This window comes from Nycticebus coucang, chromosome 9 (assembly GCF_027406575.1).
Source record: "Nycticebus coucang isolate mNycCou1 chromosome 9, mNycCou1.pri, whole genome shotgun sequence".
NCBI lineage: Eukaryota > Metazoa > Chordata > Mammalia > Primates > Lorisidae > Nycticebus > Nycticebus coucang.
Genome location: NC_069788.1, coordinates 126,169,454 through 126,186,642, shown reverse-complemented (window position 1 = coordinate 126,186,642; position 17,189 = coordinate 126,169,454). Strand labels below are relative to the sequence as shown.

The following is a 17,189-nucleotide window of genomic DNA, read 5'->3' as shown; positions in this document are numbered from 1 at the left end:
TGAGCCTAGTGTTTCTAAATTTTTAATACTTATTTCTAAGAACTGACATAGATCTTTTACAGGTGAATATGAGAAGTGTTAAAATTTAAAAACCTATTTTTTTATTTTTTATAATTGGTCTGCTCTCTATGCATTATCTTTTGATTGGGTTTTAAATCAGAAAAGTTCAAAACTGGAGTGCTTTTTAAAGGAAAAAATATCTTGAGAAATTCACAGAATTTAATATTAACAGAATGTTGACTTTTTTTTTTTAGAGTTTTGTGAAAGACCAGTTAGAAGAATGTAGGAAGTCCGATGCAGAGCAGTATCTCAAAAATCTCTATGATCTATATACAAGGTATATTTTTAATTATTAGAAAATAATAGATCTCAGATTTTTTAATTTTTTTAGTAGAAAATGGGGACGTATTTAGGTATTTTTGAGTAACAGTTTGTCAGATAGTCATATACCTTTTAGCATGGAATGCTTGGCTATATAAACTAGTATTATACAAGAATAGCATTCTTAGCACATTAACCTGAGGAATTAGATGTTATTCTTTATCTTAATGTACTTTAATGAAACATAAGACCTTATTTATCTTGTTTAAACAAAGATTCAAGAATTTTGTTTCTGATTCCAATTTTGAGCTAGTTTACTATTCCTAATTTTCTTCTCTAAGTACTAGTATAATTTCATTTATCTGCAGTAAACCTTTAGAAATTATAAAAGAAAGAGACATATTCCTAAGAAGTAACAATTTCAGCCTAAAGGGTGATGGAAGAATTGTCTGTGCTTTTGTAAATGGCACTGTTACTCTTAGATGATCTCAGAAGTTTCCTGTGGAGTTTTTTTTTTTTTTTTTCTTTGACTTTTTCCAACTCTATTGCTATTCTTCAGTGTCTTCATTTTGGGAGAAGGTATTTCTAAAGTTACTATAATGAGGAAGTCCATCTCAACAACAACATTATGGTGACACTGTATCAAACAATGAGATAGAAAATTAGAGGATAATCCCCATAGTCAAAAAAGAAAGAGGGTGAACAGAGAGTAGATCTCTCAATACTGTTTCGGGTGACAGGTGTCGAATGGCATTAGAGACTATGTTAGACCAATTTGCTGCTATTGCTGTTCCGGGACTAGTTCATTGCCTCACAATTTCTTCTATGAGTTTATGACAGTTCTCAAAACCATAATGTTATTTGTAGTGCTCTTTGCACCCTAAGTACTCTTCCAGAGTTTCAGAAATGGTGGTTTAACCTAAGTTGTCAAAATCACATTGTAAAAAAATGTATATTCTTTAGTAGTATTACTATACGTAAAATACACATTAATCTTTTTCTCCCCCTTTTTCATGAAAAGAACCACCAATCTTTCCAGCAAGTTGATGGAGTTTAATTTGGGTACTGATAAACAGACTTTCTTGTCTAAGCTTATCAAATCCATTTTCATTTCCTATTTGGAGAACTATATTGAGGTGGAGACTGGATATTTGAAAAGCAGAAGTGCCATGATCCTACAGCGCTATTATGATTCAAAAAACCATCAAAAGAGATCTGTTGGCACTGGAGGGTGAGTATTTTTTTAAATATTATGGTTAAAACTGAAAATATTAAGAACGCTTATATTTGGGCAAACCTATCAAATATTGACTGTCATTAGAATTTTCTAATTCAAGAATTCATTTAACCCAGATTGTTTATATTATTGATCAAATTCTGCCTTGAAACAACATGTTAAAAGGACCTAACATAACATGATTAAAATGTAAATCAGATATTTGTCAATAAAAAAAAATTAATTTTGAAAACTATGAAACAATACCAGTAATATAAAGAGTAAATTATTTTAGGTTATTGACTAGGAAGCACATGATTTTTTTTTTGTTACTGCTGCAAATGTGAAAAATAAAAAGCAAACAGGTCATAGTGTAGGTACCTTGTACTGATGATTATTTTCAATGACTTTGGCATACAGCTGTTAAATGAATACCTTAAAGCTTACAATTATTTACATACTGGAAGAAAATGACTTGGTATAAGAATTGTTGGCATCTCAGTTACCAGAACTTAACTGCCTGGAACCTGATTGATTGTAGGAGACAGAATGGCTTCTGTGGAGGCATATCATCAGAGTCCAGAACAAGGGTCCAGAACAATTTTTTTTTTTCTGCTGCACATTGGAAGAATAAGGGTTGTCTTGGGCCACACATTAAATACACAAACACTAACAAAAGCTGATAAGCAAACAAACAAAAAAAGGTCTGTACATACTTTTTGTGATATCCAACACCATAGACAAGCAAAAAATGTCCTCACAAAATCAGCATGCAGCCTGTAGACTGTACGTTGAACATCCCTGGTCCAGAGTCCACACACACACCCAAACCCAGTTTCTTGTTTTCCAGTTCATTGTGTATTAAATAATCAGAATTTATAATTAGGAGTAACATCTGAAAGGTAGTAGCAGGAATGGAAGAGAAAAACTAAAGAGCAATCATGGGAAATAAAAAAAAAAAAAATGAGTTCCAGTAGTCTGGAGCCATGTATTCTGGGAGAAAAAATGTCTAACCTGAAGATACTCCATATGAGAAGTGTTTCATATAACCATTGGTCATTCAGAACACTACATTATGTTTAATATATCTTGTTTAAGATGGTGAAGAAATGTGCAGTATGTTTAAATGATTAAATATATTTTAAAAATCTTTAAAATTTTAAGGTTTTGATTTTAAACAGAACCATTTAACTATTTGACATGTTAACTTATTTGGAATAGCTCACGTCCTTGTTTTTGGCTATCAGTGTTTTTGTATCCAATCTATCCAATGTTTTTGGCTGTCAAGTCACAATTGTAAAGCTGAAAGGGATTTTAAAGATCATAAGTCCAAAATCTGTTAATTATTCATATGAAAATCTTTTATTTAAAGATCAAGGCTTGCTTTGCTTTACAAAAGTAGTGATTGGAATTTAAATTTAGATCTCTTGGCTATCCATTTTTGTAATTGAGATATATATATATATTAAGATTGAGAATACTTGAAGTTGAAATCTCTGTAAAAAAAATTTTCTTTTTCATTTGTCTGTATGATGTACTAGTATTCAAGATTTGAAAGAGAAAATTAGACAACGCACCAACTTACCACTAGGGCCAAGTATCGACACTCATGGGGAAACTTTTCTATCCCAGGAAGTGGTGGTTAATCTTTTACAAGAAACCAAACAAGCCTTTGAAAGATGCCATAGGGTAAGAGTGATTGTAAATTTATTCTATATACATGGTTGTCCTTTGGTATCTGTGGGGATTTGGCACCAGCACCTCCCTGTGGATATCAAAATTCATGGATGCTGGAGTCCCTTATATAAAATGTGTAATGTTTGTGTCCAACCAATGCATATCCTCCTGTACACTGTTTAAACCATATCTAGATGACTTATAATACCTAGCACAATGTATATGCTGTGTAAATAGTGTTACAGCTAGGGACGATGACAAGATAAAAACAGTCTGTACATCTTCAGAACAGAAACAATTGTCCTTTTTCTTTTCAAATACATTTGATTTGCATTTGATTGAATCCACGGATGCAGAACCCATAGATATGGTGGGGACTGTATATAGTTGTATATGTTTACTTTTTGCCTTATTTATACTAAGATATAAATCTCTCTGGTTAAGAACAAATATTTTTGTAATAAAATTTTTTATAACTAAAATTTAATTTTTTATAATTAAAATTTTTTATATAATTAAAATTTATTCTCAATATGCTGTTCTATATAGGATTTTTTTTTTTTTAAGACAGAGTCTTACATGTCACCCTCAGTAGAGTGCTGTGATATCACAGCTCACAGCAACCTCAAACTCTTGGGCTTACGTGATTCTCTTTCCTTAGCCTCCCAAGTAGCTGAGACTACAGGCACCTGCCATAATGCCTGGCTATTTTTTTGTTGCAGTTGTCTTTGTTGTTTAGCTGATCCAGGCCCGGGTTCGAACCCACCAACCTGGGTGTATGTGGCTGGCACCCTACCCTCTGAGTTACAGGTGCTGCCCTCTATATAGGACTTTTTATTAGACAACATAATTATTTTATAATTAGGAATAAATTTTAATATAACTATAAATTAAAGTAGAGCAGATCTAATTCTTTATGATTAAATGATTTGAAAAGGAAGGTGAAACCTTTCTCAGCAAGAGATGATGCTTCAAGGAAAGAGCAGTATTTTAAGAATGTAGACATCAAAGGGAGAGAACAAAAATTTGCCTCCATTAAAATTTAGAATTTCTCTCCTTAATAAGCACACTTTTCTCCCTTTTTTTGTAAACACAACTTTAAACAAAGTAAACAGATAAGTCACAGCCTGTGACAAAGTATTTGTAAATAGTACTGCTAGCAAAAGATTGTAAGAAATAAATAATAGTAGCTGATAATTTTAGAATACATACTGTGTTTCAGGCATTATTCTAAGCACTTTACATACCTGTATCAGCTCATTTAGTCATTAAAACAACCCTGTAAGGTTGTTTTACAGATGAAGAATTGAGATCCAAAGTTCTTAAACAGTGGAAGTCAGAGTTGAAGGACAGTCTTAACTTTTTATTTATATTGATGCATATAATCTATATATTTATATTGATAGTAAATCAATGTAAATTACATATGTAAACAAATTCATAGAAGACAAATCAAAGACTACACATAAGCAATTTATAAAAAAGAAAATGTATATTACAATGCAATATTAGATCTTACCAATAGGGAAATGAAACTTAAAGGGAAATATTATACCATCTCATTTTCATTAGGTTGGCATAAATTAAGAAGTCTGATGATGAAGAATTGGTAATGAAGTGGAGTTGTAGGAATTCTAAGGGGAGTAAAAATTGGTACAGTTTGAAGAGTAATTTGACGGTTTTTTAGAGAAGCTCATACATTCATGTAATGTCATAAGAGCATAACTTGTTATGGTGAAAAATTGGAAGCAAACTCAATGTCTGTCAAAAAGAATTGATAAACTGATATTGTTTATACAGTAGAAAACTATACAATAATTTAAATGACTAGAGTCACGTGTATCAAAATGAATAAATCTCAAAGACTTAGTAATGATGCAACTGGATCATCTAGTATTTCTTAAACTGCTAAACTAATAGCATGTGCAGTGATATCTCATGGTTTTAGTTTTCATTTTCCTAATGAAATGATGATTGATATTGAACATCTTTTCATGTGCTTATTTGACACCCGTAAGTACTCTTTGGTGAGTTATTTGTTCAGATCTTCCATGTATTTTTTAATCAGGTTTTCTTATTTTTTGAGAATTCTGTACTCTGGTTACAAATCAAATACATGATTTACAAATATTTTCTTTCAGTAAAGGAAATTTCACACTTTTCTGTTATGGATGATGTGGGTGTCATATTTTAGAAACATTTTCCTAACCAGCAATTAACAAAGATTTCCTCTTGTGTTTTCTTTTAGTGATTATATATATAGTTAGAGGTTTTACATTTAGGTCTATAATCATATTGTATGTGTATCATATAATATGTGGATCAAAGGTCATTTTTGATGATTAGATATCCAATTGTTTCACTATCAGTTATTGAAAAGACTCTCTATTAAATTGCTTTTGAATCTTTGTAAAAAATCAGTTCAGGGTCTGTTTCTGGACTCTATTCTGTTCCATTGAGCTGATTGTATTTATGCCAATTCTATGCTATCTTAATTATTGTAACTTTATAATAGGTCTTGAATCAGGTAGTATAAATCCTCTAAAATTTTCATTATAAATTGTTTTGTATGTAAGTCTTATAACAACTAGTCAGTTTTTGCAGGGCTGGGGGGACGCCTTAGATTTTGACTGGAATTGCATTGGATCTGTAGTTCTATTTGGGGAGAATTGACATTTTTGATGACATTAATAGGGAAATATAAGTGGTATTTTAAAAATATGTATTTAATTTATAGTTTAGTTGTTAGTATATGGAAATACAACTGATTTTTATATGTACCCTACAATCTGACTAAACTCACTCTAATAGTTTTTGGGGTTTTTTTGTAATTTCCACTGGATTTTCTTTGTAGATTGCTATATTATCTGTCCATAAAGACAGTTTTACTTATTTTTCCAGTATAGATCCCTTTTATTTTGTTCTTTTGTCTTATTGCACTGGTCAGACTCCCAGTACAATGTTGAACAGAAAAGATGAGAGCAAACACTTTGCATTATTCCTAATCTGTGCAGTGCTAACTGGGTTTTTTGTAGATGTTCTCTTTCAGATTGAGACAATTCTTTGCTTTTAGTTTGCTAAGCGTTTCTATAAGGTTTAGATGTTATATTTTGTCAAATGTTTTCCTTTTATTCTGTTAATATGGTAAATTATATTGATGGATTTTCAAAGGTTATAGCCTTGCATTCCTTTGATAAACGCTAATTGGTCATGAATTAACCATTGTTCTATTTATATATTGTTGAATTGTTTGCTGAACTTTTGTTAAGAATTTTTACATCTGTGTTCAAGAGGAATATTGGCCTCTATTTTTAAGTCTTTGGTTTTGGTATCAGGATAATGTTGGCCTCATTTGGAAGTATTTTCACCACTCATCATCATTTTTCTAGAAGAGTTTGTGTAGAATTGATATTCTTTCTTTCTTAAATATTTGGTAGGATTCACCAGTGAAGTCATGTGGGCCTGTAGTTTTGTGTGTGAGGGTTTTTTAACACAATTCAACTTCTTTAGTAGAAACGGCTATTCAGTTATCTACTTCTTTTTAAGTCAGCTTTGGTAGTTCGTGTCTTTGAGGATTTGTATATTTAATATCAGTGAATAGATGTTGAATTTGTTAGAATAAAATCATTCATGTTTTCTTTTTTTTTTTTTTTTTGTAGAGACAGAGTTTCACTTTATTGCCCTCGGTAGAGTGCCGTGGCGTCACACGGCTCACAGCAACCTCCAACTCCTGGGCTTAGGCGATTCTCCTGCCTCAGCCTCCCGAGTAGCTGGGACTACAGGCCCCCGCCACAATGCCCGGCTATTTTTTTTTGTTGTTGTTGTTGCAGTTTGGCCAGGGCTGGGTTTGAACCCGCCACCCTCGGCATATGGGGCCGGTGCCCTACTCACTGAGCCACAGGCACCGCCCCATTCATGTTTTCTTATTATCCTTTTAATATCTGCAGATGCTGTAGTGATGTCACCTCTTTTATTCCTAATATTGGTAATTTGTGTCATTTTTTTTTCCTGATCAATATGATTAAAAGTTTAGTAGTTTTATTGATTTTCCCACAGGATCGGTTTTAATTTTTCTTCATTGTTTTCCTATTTTGTATTTCATTGATTTCTACTTATTATTTCTTCTGCTTGCTTCGGTTTCATTTGCTTTCTTTTCCTAGTTTTTTTTTAAGGTGGAAGCTGAGGTCATTGATTTGAGACCTTTTCTAATGTAAGCATCTTACAAATCTTATAAATTCCCCGTAAGTACAGCTTTAGCTACATCTTAACAATTTTGGTATGTTGTGTTTTATTTTCAGCATTCAGTTCAAATGCTTTTTAATTTCTCTTTGGTTTCTTTGGCCCAAGAATAATTTCAAAGTATATTATCTAGTTACCAAATATTTGGGGATTTGTTAGATATCTTTTTGTTATAGATTTCAAATTTGAGTCCATTATGGTCAGAGGACATTTTGTATATGAATCCTTTTTTATAAATTTATTGAGAATTGTTTTTTAGCCCAGAATATGGTCCATCTTGGTAAATACTTTGTGCCATCTTGAAGAAAATGTATATCCTGATGTTGTTCGATGGAGTATTCTACAAATTTCAGTTTAGCCCAGTTGATTAGGTTGTTTACATTTTCTGTATCCTACCAATTTCAGTCTGCTTCTTCTATTATGCCTGAATGTTTGCATGTAAACAGGAGGAAGATGAGAAATTAAATTTATTCTTTATGGCTTTTGAAGAACGTTAAAGACACTTGAGCTCAGTGAGCAAAAGAGGAGGGTAAAGTTTGGAGTAGAGAGACTGATGAGGGGTAAAGATCAAAGTAGTTACTAAAGAGGACCCAAAAAGGAGTTGAATAATGCTAAATCAGTATTTATAATCAATGGGGATGTAAAGTTGGTTATAGAATTCTTCATCAACTCTCAACTTTGTACATCAGATAACAAGTGTTAACCCTGAGAGGGTACATGAATGGAAGCTACAAATACAGATTTGACAAAAGGAGAAGTCAATTTATAAATAATATAGAAAGCAGTTAGAAGAAGTCAAGAGTAATTTTCTAACTTTTAAAGGGATTTCATTTTCATGGCGTAATTAATTCTTTTCCTAAATAGCAGGTTTAGAAGCACCAGAACCAAAATGAACATTGTGAGCTCAGCATGTGCCAAATATTATGCTTAAAAAAATCTTTACTTTATTGTCATATTTTATTCTCACCTCAAGGCTAGAATCAAGTACTGTTAATATTATTCTCATCTTACAAATGAAGAAATTGAGGCTTGGTGGGGTAAAATAACATCTCAGTTTCACTCAGTCAAGAAATGATAAAACTGGGATTTGAGTCTGTCATATGTACATGTGTTAATTGATTTCTTAATCTCCACTTCCCAGTAAATGAATAATTATTTTTTTTCTGAGTTTTACTAGAATGGTCCTTACTTAATCAGTGGCTCTCAACCCTCTTTGACCTGCAGTGAGAAATGCTTTTTACATAGTAGCCCAGTGTGCACATTATATGCATGATGTATGTGTGTGTTTGTGTGCGTACATATGTGTGTGTCTTTTATGAAAGTATATTTGGATTTCACAGTAGATTGCAATGCAGGTTTAAGAAACTACTCTAAGAAGAATTACTGAAAAATATGGAGTTTTATCATTGTGTGTTTGTGTGTGTGTGATGGGGGTGGGTGAAATGTGAGTTATTACGTACCTGAAATATTACGTCTTATGCAAAATTGATTGTTAAAAAACTGAATTTTTAAAAAGATAGTCTTTAGTGATTTTTTTGTTTGTTTTAAAGCTCTCTGATCCTTCTGATTTACCAAGGAATGCCTTTAGAATTTTTACCATTCTTGTGGAATTTTTATGTATTGAGCATATTGATTATGCTTTGGAAACAGGACTTGCTGGTAAGTATATTTGTGTTATACTTGTGTTAAATTCCTTTCATCCTGCTTGGCTAAAGTATATGCATAATGTTGTTTTATATGTAATCATCTTTGTGTGTGAAATTCAGTTCAGTGCAATGAATGCTTCTATCATGAAAAGATTCCTAGGTACTAAAAGCTATACAAAATGGTTCTTTTATGTCATTTACAACCAGCAGACTAAAGTAATAAGCTACGTAAATCACTACAATGTGTGGCACAATATAGGCACAATATGTAATATTAATAATACACTGCTTTAAGTTATAAATTGTCAAGGAACAGAAGTGAAGATGAGAACGATTGTTTGGGGAATTGAGTAAGGTTTAGGAAGGAAAACATTAGAAAATAATCTGGGCTACTAGACACAGTGACTCATGCCTATAATCCTAGCACTCTGGGAGGGCAAAGCAGGTGGATTGCCTGAGCTCAGGAGTTTGAGATCAGCCTAAGCCACGTGAGACCACATCTCTACTAAAAATAGGAAAACTAGCCAGGCAGACAACTGTAGTCCCAGCTACTCTGGCAGCTGAGACAAGATATTGCTTGAGCATGAGAGTTTGAGGTTGCTTTGAGCTATGAAGCCATGACACTCAACCCCAGGGTGACTGACTGAGACTCTATCACAAATTATAATAATTAACCTGGAAAGGTATATTTTTCCTTAGCTTTTGTTCTTTTGGACTTACTATTAACAGTATCAGTAGTGTTAATAATGACCTTTGTTCAAGTCTCATTAATCTAGTTGCCCACTTGATCAGTAGGTATCTCAAATTTAAAATATCCAAAATGAAACTCTTTATCTTCCTTCTAAACTTCTTCACCTCTCATTCTTCCCCATGTCATTAAAAGGTATTACTAATATGTGCCAATTAAATAAAAAAGACATTGCCATTTACTAGTTGTTAAAGTTACATTCAAAGCCAGGAGTTACCATAATTCTTCCTTTGCATCAACCCTGATAGTCAACTCATTGACAAATCCTGAATATACTTCCAAACATAACTCAAATTCATTTTCTTTTCTCTATCTCCACTGATGCCATCTTAGTTTAAATTCCATCTTACTTATCTACTTGTAAGTGATCCGTGTATTACTGACTTTAACAGCCAGTTTGATTATTTCCCCATTTAAGACCCTTTAGTAGCTTCCTATTACTCTGAGAGGGAAACCAACCCTCTTTAGAAAAGCATGGCTTTTGGTCTGCCCTCTGAGGTTTTCATCCTCATCTCATATTTCATTTCCTCTCACTGTTCAAGTCACTTTGGCTTTTGTTTTTTTTCCTCACTTAGGCTATTTGCAATGATCTTTCCCCACCCCACAAATCCCTTCCCCTCAGCTCTTCTCATGGCTGCCTTTTCAACCATCTGATCTCAATTAAGATGTCACTTTTTGGTTTGACCAACTCCTTAGAATTGAACTGGCCCTCCCTTAGAAAGATTAGAAATCCAATCAGTTATATTGTTTGTATATAACAATTGTATATCCAATTGTTTGAAGAAAGTTTGTGTTAACAAACGGGTATGCTTGGAGTTTGGAAAAGGGGAGTGCAAAAAAGTAAGAATTTGTTAAATGGGTAGGGTTTTTATTTTAAAAAGTAATAAAGTGATTTAAGCCTTTAAAAAGAGAGAGAGAGAGAGAAAGATGTCCCTTTTTAGAAAAGGCTTTCCTGATCATTCTAGCCAAAGACACCTTCCTCTCCCAGCCCAGTAATTCATTATCTCATCATTGTATTAACTTTTTATAGTGCTAGAACCACAGTGAAATTTTTATCTACTATTTTTATCTACACTCATCAGAATTCATTCATTTAACACATACTAGGTGCTTACTCCTACACCTGTGGCATTTTACATTCTTATGAAAAAGATAGATAAATGAAAAATAAAAGTAGGTGAGGGACAGAGAATAAGAATGGGGAGTTAGAAGATTCAAGGGCAAAAGGCTTTTTTTTTGAAAGGGTTGTTAGAGAAGGCCTCTCTAAGGAGACATGTGAACCAGAGAGCTGCATGAAGTGAAATAGTAGATTGAATGTTTGGAGAAAGAGCATTCTAGGTAGAAACAATAACATGTAAAGTCTTACGGGTAGAAATTTTGTCGGTTTTATTCATTGTTGTACTTGAGCATCTAGGAAGTATATAGATTACTCAAAATCATTATTGACTATAACATTTTGTAAAGTTTCTAATATTGAACCAAAATTAGTCACAATTCCAGTCACTTTAGCTTAATTGGTTTTTCTTACCCATTTTTTCACACTGTTACTCTTATGGCATGGAGAAGCATTTTTTAAGGCGTAATTAGAGCAGACCCTTGACATCAAGTATTTAATGTTTGCCATTTGCAAATGACTTAGTATGGTAATTTATATTGGTGTGATACCTCAAAGATGTGAAGATAATAAAGTAACATGAATTTATATCTATGTGGTATGTAGGATTTATAATATTTAGCTAGTCTGGAAACCTGGCATCTTCATTTTAATGGCAATATTCTAAATTTGGAAAGTGTTAAGTAATTTCCTTGTAGGATAGAAAGATTCCTCATATTCTTAAGTTTTTCTCTATGTAGTTGTTTAATTAACATTCACTGCTGTTATTTCTGATGATTTTTATACAATTCTATTGTGTACATATAAGGTTTATTATTCCCCATTATTGGACATCTTAACATCTTTTCAGTGGTATGTTCAATAATGCTACATTGAACATTGTAGAGCTTAAAGTATTTTCCTTATTTTGATTTATTTTCTTTGGATAAAATCCCAGAATGAAAGTGTAAGCTAGTGTGTGTGTGTGTGCACGCGCATGCACATGCATATGCATATAAAATTAAAAAATTTTGGTATATAATATTTTTATTTTTTCTTTTTGATATAAACTTTTTCTAAAGATTTTTCCCCTTTACCAATTTTTATTGCTGCTGCCTATAGGTATGTTTTAGTTTTTCTATAATTATTGAGTATTCCTTAAAAATTTTAATAATTTAATGGTTAAAAACATACATCAAGGCAGTGCCTCAGTCGGCAGGGTGCCGGCCACATATACTTAGGGTGGCAGGTTTGAACCCGACTCCGGCGTGCTAAGCAAAATGACATCTGCAACCAAAAATTTGGGCATTGTGGCAGGCATCTGTAGTTGCAGCTACTTGGGAGGAAAGTAATTGCTGAGGAAAGAGGATCACTTAAGCCCAAGAGTGTGAGTTTGCTGTTGAGCTGCACTCTACCCAGGGTGACAGTTTGAGACTCTGTCTCAAAAAAAAAAAAATCAATATTGTCTTAATATTTATGTTTTTCATTAATAACAAAGGTTAATATTTTCTAATGTATATATATTTTTCTCTTGTAAGTTTATTTGTACTGGAACCTTTAGTTTTCTTATAAATTGATAATTTCATCTTTTGGGGAGAAAAAAATAACCTTCATTTTACATAGTTTAGATTTGAAAAAAAAAATGATCATCCTATAAAGAACTTTAGATATTTAGCCTGTATTTTTACATTAGCTATGAACATTTTTCTTGGTCTCTTATATGTTTTAATTTTAGCTAGACATATTACCATTTAGAGCTATAGGGGACCTTCAAGTTCATCTTGGGAAACTGAAATCTAGAGAGGTCTGCTGACATTTTGAGGTCAGAATATGGAGTGGCTGGATTACCTTCTGAAAATCAGGAGATTCTGAGTATTTTTTTTTTATTGCTAATTCATAGCTGTGTACATTAGTGCAATTAAGGGGTACAATGTGCTGGTTTCATATACAATCTGAAATATTCTCATCAAACTGTTCAATGTAGCCTTCATGGCATTTTCTTAGTTATTGTATGAAGACATTTGTATTCTGCCTTTAGTAAGTTTCGTTTGTAACCATTCTAAAATACACCATAGGTGTGGCCCCGCCCATTACCGTCCCTCCACCCTAACCTCCCCCCTCCCTTCCCCTTCCTTGGGCCTTTCCTCGTAGTCTTATGCTGTATTTGGGTTATAGCCTTCATATGAAAGCTATAATTTAGCTTCATAGTAGGGCTGAGTACATTGGATACTTTTTCTTCCATTCCTGAGATACTTTGCTAAGAAGAATATGTTCCAGCTCCATCCATGTAAACATGAAAGAGGTACACTCTCCATCTTTCTTTAAGGCTGCATAATATTCCATGGTACACATGTACCACAATTTGCTAGTCCATTCGTGGGTCGATGGGCACTTGGGCTTCTTCCATGACTTAGCAATTATGAATTGGGCTACAATAAACATTCTGGTACAGATGTCTTTGTTATGGTGATTTTTGGTCTTCTGGGTGTAAACCTAGTAATGGAATTATACAATCGAATGGCATGTATTCTCCAAACATCCTTCCAGAAGGAATGTATTAGTGTGCATTCCCACCAGCACTGTAGAAGTGTGCCCTTTTCTCCACATCCACGCCAACATCTCTGGTTTTGGGATTTTGTTATGTGGGCTCTTACTGGGGTTAGGTGGTATCTCAAAGTAGTTTTGATTTGCATTGCTCTGATTAAGGATGATGAGCTTTTTTTCATGTGTTTGTAGATCGTGCATCTGTCTTCTTTAGAGAAGTTTCTCTTCAAGTCCCTTGCCCAGCCTGTGATGGGATCACTTGTTCTTTTCTTGCTTATACATTTGAGTTCTCTGTGGATTCTGGTTTTTAGACCTTTATCTGAGGTATAACCTGCAAATATTTTCTCCCATTCTGAGGGCTGTCTGCCTTCTTTACTTACTATGTTCTTGGCTGTGCAGAAGCTTTTTAGTTTGATCAGGTCTCAGTAGTGTATTTTTGATACTGCTTCAATTGCCTGGGGAGTCCTTCTCATAAAATACTCACCCAGGCCGATTCCTTCAAGAGTTTTCCCTGCACTTTCTTAAAGTATTTTTATAGTTTCACGTCTTAAGTTTAAATATTTTATCCAGTGAGAGTCTATCTTGGTTAATGGTGAAAGATGTGGGTCCAGTTTCAATTTCTACAGTTTGCCAGTCAGTTCACCCAGCACCATTTGTTAAAAAGGGAATCTTTTCCCCACTGAATGTTTTTAGTTGGCTTGTCAAAGAACAAAGAACGGTAAGTAGTTGGATTCATCTCTTGGTTCTCTATTCTGTTCCAGACATCTACTTCTCTGTTTTTGTGCCAATACCATACTGTTTTGATCATTATTGATTTAAAGTACAGTCTCAGATCTGGTTGCATGATTCCTCCTGCTGTGTTTTTATTGCTGAGTAATGTTTTGCTATTTGAGGCTTTTTTTATTCCATATAAAATGAAGTATTATTTTTTCAAGATCATTAAAATATGACAATGGAGCTTTAATAGGAATTGCATTAAAATTATATATTGCTTTGGGTAGTATAGACATTTTAACAATGTTGATTCTTCCCAGCCATGAGCATGGTATGCTTTTCCATTTGTTAACATCTTCAGCTATTTCTTTTCTTAAAGTTTCATAGTTCTCTTTGTAGAGATCTTTCACGTCCTTTGTTAGGTATACTCCCAAATATTTCATCTTCTTTGGCACTACTGTGAAAGGAATAGAGTCCCTGACTGTTTTTTCGGCTTGGTTATTATTGGTATATATAAAGGCTACAGATTTATGGGTGTTGATTTTGTAGTCTGAGACGTTGCTGTATTCCTTGATCACTTCTAAAAGTTTTGTAGTAGAATCCCTAGTGTTTTCCAGATACACGATCATATCATCTGCGAAGAGTGAAAGTTTGATCTCTTCTGAACCTATGTGGATACCCTTGATCGCCTTTTCTTCCCTAATTGCAATGGCTAAAACTTCCATTACAATGTTAAAGAGCAGTGGAGACAATGGGCAGGCCTGGTTCCTGATCTAAGTGGAAATGATTTCAAATTAACTCCATTCAATATGATATAGGCTGTGGGTTTGCTGTAGATAGCCTCTATTAGTTTAAGAAATGTCCCTTCTATACCAATTTTCTTAAGTGTTCTGATCATGAAGGGATGCTGGATATTAACAAAAGCTTTCTACATCAATTGAAAGAATCATATGGTCTTTTTTAAAAATTTGTGTATGTGCTGAATTACTTTTATAGATTTACGTATATTGAACCAGCCTTGAGACCCTGGAATAAATCCCACTTGGTCGTGGTGTATAATTTTTTGGATGGGTTGTTGGATTCTGTTTGTTAGGATCTTATTGAGTATTTCAGCATCAATATTCATTAGTGATATTGGTCTATAATTTTCTTTTCTTGTTGGGTCTTTCCCTGGTTTGGGGATCAAGGTGATGTTTGCTTCGTAGAATGTGATGGATGATATTCCTTCTTTTCCTATATTTTGGAATAGGTTTAGCAATATAGGGACTAGTTCTTCTATAAAGGTTTGGTAGAATTCTGATGTAAAGCCAGATCTGGTCCCGGGCTTTTCTTTTTAGGGAGATTTTGTATAGTTGATGCTATTTCAGAACTTGATAAAGGCCTTTTCAACATTTCCACTTCATTCTGGCCAAGTCTTGGTAGGTGGTGTACTTCCAGGTATTGGTTGATTTCTTTTAGATTTTCATATTTCTGAGAGTACAGTTTCTTGTAGTATTCGTTAAGGATTTTTTGAATTTTTGGGGGGTCTATTGTTATTTCATCGTTACCATTTCTGATTGATGAAATTAGAGATTTTACTCTTTTTTTTCCAGGTTAGGTTGGCCAAAGGTTTATCTATTTTATTGATCTTTTCAAGAAACCAACCTTTAGATTTATTGAGCTGTTGTATAATTCTTTTGTTTTCAATTTCATTTGATTCTGCTCTGATTTTGGTTATTTCTTTTCTTCTGCTGGGTTTGGGGTTGGAGTGTTCTTTCTTCTCCAGTTGCTTGAGTTGTCCCATTAAGTTATTTACTTCGTCTCTTTCTGTTTTCTTGAGGAAGGCTTGCAGTGCTGTAAATTTCCCTCTTAGGACTGCCTTTGCAGTATCCCAGAGGTTTTGGTAATTCGTGTCTTGGTTGTTGTTTTGTTCCAAAAATTTGGTGATTTCCTTCTTAATCTCATCTATAACCCATCTATCCTTCAGCATAAGGTTGTTTAGCTTCCGTGTTTTTGTATGGGTATGCAGGTTCCTGTTGTCATTGAGTTCAACTTTTATTCCATGATGGACTGAGAAGGTGCAAGGAACAATTTCTATTTTTTTTTAATTTGCTGAGGTTAGATTTGTGGCCTAGGATGTGGTCGATTTTGGAGTATGTTCCATGGGGTGATGCGAAGAATGTGTATTCAGTTCTGTTGGGATGATATATTCTGTAGATGTCTGTTAAGTCCAGATGTTGAATGGTTGAGTTTAAATCTAAAATTTCTTTGCTTAGCTTCTTTTTGGTGGATCTATGCAGCACTGCTAAAGGGGTGTTAAAGTCTCCAACTACTATGGAACTGGAGGAAATCAAGTTGCTCATGTCTGTTAGATTTTCTCTTATAAATTGAGGTGCGTTCTGTTTGGGTACAATACTCAAATCTCATCATATTGAGTATTACCTTTAACGAATATGAAGTGTCCATTCTTATCCTTCTTTATTTTGGTTTGTTTAAAGCCTATTGCGTCTGCAAATAGGATTACAACGCCTGCTTTTTTCTGCTTTCCATTTGCCTGGAGTATAGATGACCATCCCTTCACCTTGAGTCTAAATTTGTCTTTTAATGTAAGACGTGATTTTTGTATGCAGCAGATATCTGGCTTGAGTTTTTGTATACAGTCAGCCAACCTGTGCCTCTTTAAGAGGACAGTTTAAACCATTCACATCAATTGAGAATATTGATAAGCCTTTCGACAGTCTGGTGGACATTTTTAATCCTTTTGTGACTGTGGAAGTTGGAATTTGATCAAAATTTTCTGGGTGGGTTTACTTTTGTGGTGGAGGATCATGCTGCTCTTTATGGAGGATAGGTCTGAGAATATCCTGGAGAGCTGGTTTAATTATGGCAAATTTCTTCAACATGTGAATGTCATTGAAGTATTTAATTTCTCCGTCATAGATGAAACTCAGTTTAGGTGGATACAGGATTCTGGGTTGAAAGTTATTTTGTTTTAGAAGATTAAAAGTCGAT

At 33.6% G+C, this 17,189-nt stretch overlaps 1 protein-coding gene across 1 annotated transcript in view; it reads left to right on the top strand.

The window, feature by feature from the left end:
* EXOC5 (exocyst complex component 5) overlaps window positions 1-17,189 on the top strand; it is an 83,546-nt gene that overhangs the window by 44,564 nt on the left and 21,793 nt on the right. The window contains exons 10-13 of the mRNA XM_053601582.1: window positions 255-337; window positions 1,343-1,552; window positions 3,079-3,226; window positions 9,004-9,112. Coding sequence (XP_053457557.1) covers window positions 255-337; window positions 1,343-1,552; window positions 3,079-3,226; window positions 9,004-9,112 — 550 coding nt within the window. The remainder of the gene's footprint in view (window positions 1-254; window positions 338-1,342; window positions 1,553-3,078; window positions 3,227-9,003; window positions 9,113-17,189) is intronic.